The sequence below is a fragment of the Carassius auratus genome, chromosome 2 (assembly GCF_003368295.1).
Source record: "Carassius auratus strain Wakin chromosome 2, ASM336829v1, whole genome shotgun sequence".
Classification (NCBI taxonomy): Eukaryota; Metazoa; Chordata; class Actinopteri; order Cypriniformes; family Cyprinidae; genus Carassius; species Carassius auratus.
Window position 1 is genome coordinate 17,466,633 of NC_039244.1, and position 11,331 is coordinate 17,477,963.

Sequence of the window (11,331 nt, forward strand, 5' to 3'; positions counted from 1 at the left end):
AATGTAGAGAGAAGAAAGATTTTGAAATAAAAGAAAAAAAAAAAAATGTCCAAGCCAAATCAATAAATGTACACTTTTAATAAGGATTTAATGCAAATAGTGCTTTAAACTATATTTGATAAAACTAAAACTCATCAACAGTTCTTGAAGTTTACTTCATCATTCATCTTACAGTCTTTGTCTCATAGACCTTTCCTGTTCTAGTACAAAATAATGAAGTGCACACCCATGATTTTAAAAAGGTATTTTGAAAGTAAACACCAAATACTGTGATGCAGATTAAACACACACAAAAAAAAAAACAGCTACTTCCACTGAAAGCCCAGCGACTCAGGTGTTCACTGTATCTGAAGTCTAACCAGCATGCTTGTATTTCCTGGAGAGCAATAGTCTCATTGGGTGAGATGTTGGAACTGCCCTCTATGGGCGCTCTACTGGCTATAAATCATGCATCTGTTTGTCGATTTTTGACTTTAGATGTTCCTTGTAGGCCAGAATGTCCCTGCTCCATTTTGTGATGGTCTGCTTTTCACAAACCCAGATCTCCTGAGCCACCTGCAAGGAAACAAACCAATATTACTACAAAGTAAGAAAGACCTTAAGTCATCTTTATTAGCTTGACAGAGACAAAATTATAGTTAAATGTAGATAGTTAAAGGTGCTGGTCATATAATTAGAATATCATCAAAAAGTTGATTTTCACTCATTTCATTCAAAAAGTTAAACTTGTATATTATATTCATTCATTACACACAGACTGATATTTCAAATGTTTTTTTCTTTTAATTTTGATGATTATAACTGACAACTAAGGAAATCCCATATTCAGTATCTCAGGAAATTAGAATATTACTTAAGAGCAATACAAGGAAAGGATTTTTAGAAATCTTGGCCAACTGAAAAGTATGAATATAAAAAGTATGAGCATGTACAGCTCTCAATACTTAGTTGGGGCTCCTTTTGCATGAATTACTGCAACAATGCGGCGTGGCTTGGAGTCGATCAGTCTGTGGCACTGCTCAGGTGTTATGAGAGCCCAGGTTGATCTGATAGTGGCCTTCAGCTCTTCTGTCTCTTCTTGTGTCTTTAATATTGAACCTTTTCACAATATTCAAATTTTCTGATACTTAACCTGGGATTTTCCTTCATTATCAGTTAGAATCAAAATTAAAATAAATAAATATTGGAAATATCAGTCAGTGTGTAATGAATGAATATAATATACAAGTTTAACTTTTTGAATGATTAATTAAATAAAATCTAATTTTTGATGATATTCTAATTATATGATCAGCACGTGTACAAGAAAGGCTAAAAACTAACTTTAACCCTTCACATTACCTGCTGAATAAGCCTAAAGTCGTGGCTGACCAGCATCATTCCACCCTCAAAGTCGTTGATCGCCTCAGCCAGAGCATCAATGGTTTCAATGTCAAGGTGATTGGTCGGCTCATCAAGAAAGAGCAAGTGGGGATTCTGCCAGGCCAACCAGGCAAAGCAGACACGGCACTTCTGCCCATCAGACAGATTCCGAATAGGGCTCACCTAGTTTAAAAGGAATGTGTCCATAAGTAAAATATATTTGCAGGTTAAAGTAGTTTTTTTTTTTTAAACCTTACTTGCTGTTTGCCGGTGAGTCCATAGCGGCCAATGATTTTCCTCATTTCTTCTTTTTCCTTAATCTCAGGGTAACACTTCATCATGTATTCCAGAGGTGAAAGGTCAAGCTCCAGTTGCTCTGTTAGATGCTAGAGAAGTTAAATACTATTAAAACTAGTCTAAAGCCCCAATAAACTCAAATTTTCTGGAGGCATTTTAATATTAAAGTTATTAAATGGTTGGTTTAAATTATGTTTTAAGTTTTAATTTTAAATTAAAATTATGTCATTAATAGCCGCGTTTCCACAGTCGAGCTTTAACCAGGCATGCTAGTGTGTGCCAGGGCCAATCGCCTTTCCACTGTAACTTCCAGGGCTTGATTGTGCCTCTTCTGGGCTTTTTCGGGGCTAACGGCCAGGGTTTTTTGGCCTGACGAAAACCTTGGGCCAAAGCGGGCCAGCTGGGGCTAGAGGAGTGGTCATGAACAAAGGCAGAGTTTCTCTTAGTCTGGATAGCGTCAGATCATTTCAGAAAGATAACCGCTTTAACACCAGTATTAAAGACTTTATAAAAGCGATGAAAAAGACTATGGACGTTAAACATTAATGTTACCATAGTAAACATTGTAAATGCAACCTATTTGAGAAATTAGACGTCAACTTCTTATTCTCTATCACAATTGTGTATTTATTTAGTAACATTTTAGCTGTCAAATCTAGTCTCGAGATATCAAAATATAATAATGATTTTTTGTTTGGGAGCTTTTATAAAAATAGAGAGTTTCAGAAAGCTAACAGCTATAAAACCAGCATTAAAAAAAGTTTTTAAATAAGTTGAGTCAAAACTCACTTTCAGTCAGCAGTGTGTGTTTGAAATAACTTGATCCGATGTGGATTATAAATCACCATACAAGACATTAACATTACCACAGTAAACACTGTAAATGTGACCGTCAGCTTATTCTCGATCACAATATTGTATTTAGTAACTTATATTATCTGTCGTAAGTCTCATCTCGAGAGTTTAGTTCCACGTAGCCTTTCATAATGTTTTTTTGTTCGGAAGCTTTTATAAAAATAGAGATATCATTCATTCTTAATGTGATGTATATGCTACAGCAGATACAAATACCGTATTTTTCGGACTATAAGTCACACTTGACTATAAGTCGCATTTATTTAGAACCAAGAGAAAACTCAGTGCTCCGTGTAGACTACAGGAGCACTGAGCGGCATAGAGCACCCTCTCGCGGCTTTAGATGGTACGGTTTTCTCTTGGTTAATTTCTCTTGGTTCATATCAAATTAATTTTGATAAATAAGTCACACCTGGCTATAAGTCACAGGCCAGCCAAACTATGAAAAAAAGTGTGACTTATAGTCTGGAAAATACTGTAAACAGAAACTGACTCAACTGAATAAGCAGGATATTTTCATGAGTTTTAAAAATAAAATAGAAATAAATTTGTGTGATTTGAGTCCTGATAAATTAATTCATTATGATCAATGTATCACTTATTCTACAGTAAAACATCTATGCTTTTTAATGTTTAACAAAGCATGCAAACCAACGGCCACTTTTATCATATTTGTTTTGTGATCGCCCTAGTTCCAGTGACTTATTTCTTAGTTTTCTGATAACTTATCTTTGTTGGTGAAATGACAGGGTTGCGTGACGTTGTTTCTGAGAGGTGTGTAGAGGGCGTGTTTTATTGAAGTGCAGTGGAGCTTCAGCCTCAACTGTGGAAACACTGCACTATTCTGGCATCGGTGCTACTGGCCCGAGGCCATTAGCCCTGCCTGGCCCGTTTTAAGTCCTGGTTCACACTGGCCCGACAGTGGAAATACAGCTAATGACTCACCCTCATGTCGTTCCAAACCCGTAAGACCTCTATTTATCTTTGGAACACAGTTTAAGAAATTTTAGATTTAGTCCGAGAGCTCACAGTCCCTCCATTGAAACGGTATGCTATCCATTTCCAGAAAGGCAATAAAAACAAAGTAGTCCATGTGACATCAGAGGGTCAGTTAGAATTTGTTAAAAGCATGGAAAATACATTTTGGTCCAAAAATAACAAAAATTACAACTTTATTCAGCGCGGTCTTCTCTTCCGGGTCTGTTGTGAGTGTGACTGCTGTGTCTGTTGACTTATGATGATGCTGCATCAGCAGCATCATTGAACGTGCTCACAACAGACCCGGAAGAGAAGACAATGCTGAATAAACTCGAAATTTGTTATTTTGGGACCAAAATGTATTTTCGATGCTTCAACAAATTCTAACTCACCCTCTGATGTCACATGGACTACTCTGAAGATGTTTTTATTGCCTTTCTGGACATGGACAGTATATTATACATACATTGTCAATGGAGGGACAGAAAGCTCTCGGACTAAATCTAAAATATCTTAAACTGTGTTCCGAAGATCAACGGATGTCTTGCGGGTTTAGAACGACATGAGGGTGAGTCAATGACATAATTTTAATATTTGGGTGAACTAAACCTTTAATTTGGTCATTTAAGTTATTGCCATAATCCTCAATATTATGATCCTGATCCATTATAATTACTGCATTACTACATAAATGTCATGAGCCAACAGACCTGATGATATCGGCCAATCTTCACATGGGAGTTTTTTCTAATCATACCATCCGTGGGCAGGAGCTGAAAGAAGAGAAGCTATTTTATAAACCACAATACTAAAACCAAAGTTAAATGCATCTGTTAAAATCTGCCTTACCTCTCCAGCAAGGAGCTTCAGCAAAGTAGACTTGCCTGCCCCATTAGGCCCTACAAGGGCCACCCGTGTGTCCAAGTCAATTCCAAACTCCAGGTTTTTATAAATATGTGGCTATATAACAAAGATACATGTGAGAACCTCAACCCAGAGAAGGATGCAACAAAAGAGTGACAAATGTTGTATTGTTTATTAGACCTGCATACCATATTTTCCGAATACCTGAAGCTGACATTCTGAACCATAATGACAGGAGGAGGGATCTTCCCACAGGGAGAAAAATAAAATGACAGAGTCTGAAAGGAAAAGGTAGTTTGAGCCATTTCACTATTGACTGAAAGCCAGCATATACAGCAACAAATAAAGGCAAAATGCGTAGAGTTGTGCCTGAGATCAATTGGAAACGGTTCTTTCATTACCTTGTCATTCACAACACGCTCAGTCAGACCTGAGGCAACCATCTTCTGTAGAGTCTTCTCTTTGCTCTGAGCTTGTCTGGCCAGCTTGGCAGAACCGTGACCAAACCGAGCAATGTAGTTCTGAGGATCAACAGGATCACGTTTAGATAACCACATCAATCACAAGCCATGCAGTTAGAGAAATGTAACAAAATTAGCATGTTTACTAATGCAGGACTTGAGCCTGAACTTTTTTTCTCCCGGGGCTTGGGGGTTGCAAGGGCAGACACATACACGGGGTTATTCAAGACAAATTACAGTTCCTTGCAACTTATTAGTAACATATCTGCCATTGCCATTATCCCTTGACAGGCCCAGACTAAAGATTATTGTGGGATATTTGAAACAGCAATTCCAAGAATGGTTACTCACTACAATATGGTGTAAACACATTGCTTTGTCCTTAAAACATTACATTTCTGAAATTGCTCTGTTCAAAATAAATAATGGTAAACTAAATAACAGGAAATTAATATAAAGGAAATATACAAAGATAGACTACAAAAAAAAACCTACAGTTCAATTAACAAAAACATTAAAGTGGTCCAAGAACTGAAAGCAAAGTTAAAGCTTTCCTTATTCAAACTGATTTCTTTTCCCTTCATACACTTCGGAAATTATGAGCTATTTCAGGGGAAGTTGTGGCCTAACGGTTAGAGTTGGATTCGCAATCGAAAGGTTGTGAATTCGAGTCTCGGGCCGGCAGGAATTGTAGGGGGGGGGGGGGGGGGGCGGAGTGCATGTACAGTGCTCTCTCCACCCTCAATACCATGACTTAGGTGCCCTTGAGCAAGGCACAGAGCACGAAACTTACTCTGAAACGTTTTAGTCTAGTTCTTAACTAATGATTATTTTGCTAATCAAGTAACCTGATTATTTTGACAAGCGAGTAATCTGATATTTTTTTGTAATACAAATAGAACTGGAAGTGGAAAAAGGGGTTTTAATAAGACATAACACACACACGTAACGATAAGGCAATAATTGGCCTCAAATAAAGTATCAAAAGTACATGGTTTTATTCATCAACACTTAAATTCATAATGTAATAAGCCAAATTATGAAAAATACCTGCAGAGGGTGCCAATTGCTTGGTGATGTTTCATGTGATTTAACAACACTTAAATCCATTTAATTTTAATATTTGGCCACATGCAAAGTCAGAAACTTAGCCCCTTTCACACAAAGTCTTTGCTGGTAAATTACAGTTAATAGGTCATGCAGAGATGATTACAAAGCTATGCTGCTTTTTAAAATTGCTTTTCTATGTAATTATGATGCTAGATGGAAATCTTTGACCACTGCACCTCGCAGCTTTTTCCAGGTGTCGTGCTCAAGACCCAGGCTTCTTTTCCATTCATCAGCTAATGTGCATCCCATGTTTATAAGAGCAAAAACTAGTTATGTTAGTTTGGTTGAGAGTGAAAGCTGTGTTCCTCTCATACATTGGTAGGCAAACTCATGAACTTGAACGTGAAATCAACGATATCAAGTGTTTTCAAAAATGCAGGGTGACTTTTTTTTTCTCACAGCCAAGTGCCGGACACTGGAGATGCGGCATGGTGCCGGAGAACTTTAAACCCTGCCAATGTACATTTAGAAGTTTACCTTCATGTGTGCTATCTGGTCCTGCTCCCAGTTAAACCGCTTCATCTGATTCTCCTCCAGTTCCTCTCTGGTCTTCACATACTGGTCATAATTACCCTTCACAGAACAGGATGAATGATGAAATGAAACTGCACATTTGTGATTATAGGAAATCAGCCCTAAGTGCTTACAGGGGACAGAATTTGTATCTTTACCGTGTAATATTTCAGCTTGCGCTGGTGCAGGTGAATAATGTTGGTACAAACACCATTGAGGAAGTCTTGAGAATGGGATATTAAAACCAGAATTCTTTTAAACCTGTCGGTGAAAAAAAAAAAAAAAAACTTGAGCATATAGCTCTCAGCATGATCTTTGTAAATAACTGCATCACAATAACAGAATGCATGTTGTAATATAACACTGGCAACACTAAAGGTGCACTTGTTAACATTACAATACTATGTGTTACTACAGTGTTAGGATTAGAAGATGGTAGTGGTACTCTAATATCTTCAAACAAAATTGCATCTAGGTTGTGCTGACAGATCAGTTAAACGCTTCGGTCTAGTTTTTGTCAAAGCTCTATCCATATCAAGAACAAACTGCTTGATGGAAGAGCTACAATTCGGCCTTTTGTTAACATCATTTCATCAGCAACAATCCACAGTAAACAGAAATATTAACCCTTTTATTCAACATTCTCTCAGCCTTTGTTTTTTTTTTTAATTAACTTACTGGCTGAGCTCTTCCTCCAGCCACACACATGCGTCCAAGTCAAGGTGGTTTGTTGGCTCATCCAACAGCAGCATGAAAGGCTTGAGAAACAGTGCCCTGAAGATTTCAGAAAAAACATGAGTTTAAACGTATGCAAATAAAAAAATATTCAGACACATTCACTGAAATGCACAGGGATCAGTAATACGCTTCGTACCGTTTTTGTCACTGCACAGTTAGCACAAAGCAACTGCGCTATCATTCGGCCTTTTATTTCATCATCTCCCAGCAGCTCTAACATTAGGATAAGATTCTGAAAGCTCACCGAGCAAGAGCAACACGCATCCTCCAGCCACCGCTGAAGTCTTTAAGTTTCTTCCGCTGCATAGCATTAGTGAAGCCGAGACCGTTGAGGATCCGTGAGGCCCTCATCTCAGCTTTATCAGCGTCCAGCTCCTCCAAACGCTCATACAGCTCCATCAGCTTCTCACATTCAGCTAAAGTTTGCCAAACAAGATGTAAACAATTACATTCACAAATTACAGGTGTTCCTCAACCATGAGAATCCTTAAAAACTGAACAGAATTAAGGAGTCTTCTCAAGCGGAGATGTTCAATATACCACGCCTAGGAAAGGAAGCTGTTACAAAAACAGTTCCTATGAAAACGTGGAAAGTTTTTAAATTGATCTGACCTATTAAAGAAATGTATTGACTGGCAAAAATGTTCATTAAACACTCATTACGTTTATTCTTATACCATCACTGGTTCTCAGACTCTTTTGAATCAAAAACAATTCATATTGAACAAGTATGGTTTGAAGAAGTAAATGCCAATTGCCATTTCTAGGTGAACTAATCCTATTAAAATATGCCAAAAGCATTTGATCAAAATGATTTAAACTCACAGTCCTCATGAGCGAGCCTTTCAGCTTCTCTCTCCAGCCTGATCCTCTCTTCATCTACCTCCATCACACACTCCAGAGCGGTCTTCTCACTGGGAGCCATCTCACGGGTCAGATGGTAGATATCAATGTGTTCTGGAATCGGCACCTCCCTGTGACCAATCGCTGACAGCAGCATGGATTTGCCTACACAATTTGGATACGAGTCCGTTATCTATGAGCCTGCCAATGGAAGTAATTTATAAAGCCACCAAGAGGAGCTCTATTTGACCAACTTTACCAGTTCCATTGAGTCCGATAAGGCCATAGCGACGGCCAGAGTTGAGCTCCAAACTAGTGTCACTGAGTAGCTCTTGTCCATGAAAGGTGAGAGACAAGCTGCTGATGTGCACATCAGTGCTGTTGGGATGAGATGCCAGCACACCGGTCACTGCCCGAGCCTCGGTTTTCTTCAGCTCAAACTCATCCAGCTCCTTCGTCAAACTGGCAACCCCTGTAAAAAAAAAAGAAGGGAACATTCAAATGGAGTAAGAAGGATGATGAGAATCAGGTTTTAAATATCCTGAATAAAAGCACATGCAATGTCAATTCAGACCAATGTATAAAAACAACAGATGGGCTAAACAAAAATGCAAGGCCACTCTAACATTAGGTTGCACTTATAGAAAAGCAGATTTTTTTTTGTTTGTTTGTTTATCAAATAACAGATGCAGAAAGAAAAGCCCCAGGTTTCTATTCTTTCACAGCTATTCTCCATCAATTGGCAAAATCCTTTGGGCACATGACCAAAAACAAATTTTATTTGTTGGCAAGTTTTCTTCGCAGTACAATGAAGAGAGATTGTTACATCCTTGCTCATGCTCTCTCTATATATAAATAATTATGACGATCGTTCGAAAAAAAAAAAATAGCACCAAATTTTCACACTGTATATTGGTTGTGAACAGGCCTTAAGACCGCCTTTGAATGGTTTGCCTCACCATTGACCTCATCCGCTCCATTTTGCTGGATCTCGGATTTCTCTGCATCACCGTTCACTCCATCCTCTGGTTTCTTTGTACGCTGACGAGCTTTGGCTGCTTCTTTCTTCTTCGCTGCCTTCTTTTTTGCTAAATCAGATGGCATTTTAACTGTGAATACCAGGAAAAAACGCCCTCCGAAACCTGCGGGAGAAAGACAAACAAAACGATCAGATGCTCTAAGAGATTATTGGGGGGGGAATCACAAAGTGCACACTGTTCCCAAATGTACTTCCTGTTAAAATCAACATTAGATTCGCCTAAAAATACTTCTTTGTTCCCAGGGTTGTTTTATGTCTCGTGTTAGCATCCACCGAAAGACGGTGGTCCGGCTTTGGTCACGTGGAGGCGGCCAGTACTTTTCCCTGACGCAGTGTAGGCAAATAACTGCAAGGATGAAGTAATACCGGAACAAAAATACTTATCGGTACTTTACAGCTAGGATATCGCGATGAGTTAAAAAAAAAAACAGATAGAGAAATAGCGAAGCCGCTACTCTTATAAAACGTGTCTGCTAACTCCAAGGCCCGACCAATTAACAACTTCACCAACCATGCTAACTCTAGCAGTAAAACACCGTGTTTCCTGGATCTTGCTCCCTGGACATAGAACAACTGCAGTTTATACCCAAATTGTGATAAAATAAGTAACTTTAGTAAAATAAAGTCCCCATCAAACGAAAAAACATGTTTAACTGGTTGAGGAGGGCACGCGAGTAACGTTATCTGTTCCCACGAGCTAGCCGGCGAGCTAACGGCCTGTACAACTATATAGTTAATCCAAAAGATGTCCGGAGAACTAAATTACATGAGCAGAAGAGGTATGAGATTTTATGGACATTGATTATTAGAAATTGGGCGTTAGCACGTGTAAATAACCAACTTGAATGGAATTAGGCCGTTGTCTTACCTAGCTCTCTTCTTGATGAAGCGCTAGCAGCGGAGAAGCGGTCTCATGGCTCGCGCTAGAAGCGGTAAGGCGCGTGTCACCGATACCGGCATGGCAGCCAATCAGAGGCCGAGAACTTAGAACTCTCCACCCACTTCTTTGCATATGGAAGAATACATGGGCGTGTTTTGTTTCACGGCAAGTCACACACAATGACCTAAAATGAGTAATATTATCAAGTAGCAATGTGATTCATACAGAAATTCTAATAACAATGTTATGCTATACTAATAATTTATAGTGCCTTTTTTCCTAGAGAAGGACTTCAAAAGTACAATTCTATCACACTTTACTCATTATTTTTTCGTGTGGAGAGAATTACACCTTTTCAATGTATAAAGCGAATGAGTTTAATTTATTAATTAATAATTCCAGACTTGTTTGGTGAACTGTATGAACGACGATATTGATCATGAATTTGTATTTATTTTATTAATCTTGTTAAAAATGTCCATAACAGACGCACTGTACTTATTTAAATAAAATCCATAACACAGTAAGAATGTCTTGTAAAAAATGTAAACGGTCAACATTCATGAGACAGTTCTCATCTGTTACAATTGTGCATCAAGCACATCTCAGGTCACAGGTATACAAATGCCATCAACATGTGTGATGGAATATTCAGTAAAATTAAGTAATTTATTGGCATTCACAAAGATGATATAATCATACTTAACCTTTGGTTAACGCTTCCTGTGCATATCAATGATTTAATAAGGCAACAAAGATTCAAAACATTTCAGAATCATGCTAAAAAATGAAACTCATAAAAATAAAAACACGAAAATATTCACATGCAACATGCATTATTGTATTTATCCACTCACAATATATTTAGAACATATTTTGTTTTACTGGCATTTAAAGCCTCTAAAGTTGAAGATGCTTTCAAACATCATTTATAAACACTGCTTATGAGAAATCATTTTGTAGTTTTTAACAATAGACAAAAAATGGTGTTAACACAAGTGTTCACAAATCAGAAAGATTTACCTTATTGTAGCAAGAATTTTCTTTAACATATTAAAATTAAGACAATAAATGTGACTTATTGCAAATAAAGTTGGCTGATTTTCATCCAGTGGATTTCTTCATGATTTTTTTAGCACAGTGCAGATTTAAAGAAAGACAAACAAAGGAGAACGCTGAAAGCAGAATGTGTTGAAAGAAAATGTACAGAAAACTGGACAGATTCCAAATCTATACTTACATACTAACATTTAGCATGTCATTAATGGTTAAAAAAATTCCCAGGCATTATAAAATTGTTTTCATGTTCTACCTTTCCAAGTGAGAAGACACACAGTGTATCAGCATACGTGCATAAAAAGAAAACTGAAGTAAAAACAATTAAGATAGCT

The 11,331-nt window shown here is 37.7% G+C and overlaps 2 protein-coding genes and 1 non-coding gene across 3 annotated transcripts in view; 1 reads left to right on the plus strand and 2 right to left on the minus strand.

Annotated features, from left to right (window-relative positions):
- LOC113118562 (nuclear receptor-binding protein 2-like) overlaps positions 1-11,331 on the plus strand; it is a 465,395-nt gene that overhangs the window by 145,942 nt on the left and 308,122 nt on the right. The window lies entirely within an intron of this gene.
- LOC113118488 (ATP-binding cassette sub-family F member 2-like) lies at positions 60-10,010 on the minus strand. The gene is made up of 15 exons (XM_026287712.1): positions 9,929-10,010; positions 8,981-9,163; positions 8,281-8,493; positions 8,004-8,186; positions 7,423-7,594; positions 7,119-7,214; positions 6,599-6,701; positions 6,405-6,500; positions 4,758-4,877; positions 4,545-4,634; positions 4,342-4,452; positions 4,203-4,265; positions 1,620-1,748; positions 1,342-1,545; positions 60-555 (listed from the first exon to the last, which is right to left on the minus strand). The coding sequence occupies exons 2-15, from the start codon at positions 9,123-9,125 to the stop codon at positions 439-441; spliced, it is 1,842 nt and encodes a 613-aa protein (XP_026143497.1). The 5' UTR covers positions 9,126-9,163; positions 9,929-10,010; the 3' UTR covers positions 60-438.
- On the minus strand, positions 6,921-7,038 carry LOC113041284 (small nucleolar RNA SNORD89). The gene has a single exon (XR_003275372.1). It is a non-coding gene; the product is annotated as a small nucleolar RNA SNORD89 (small nucleolar RNA).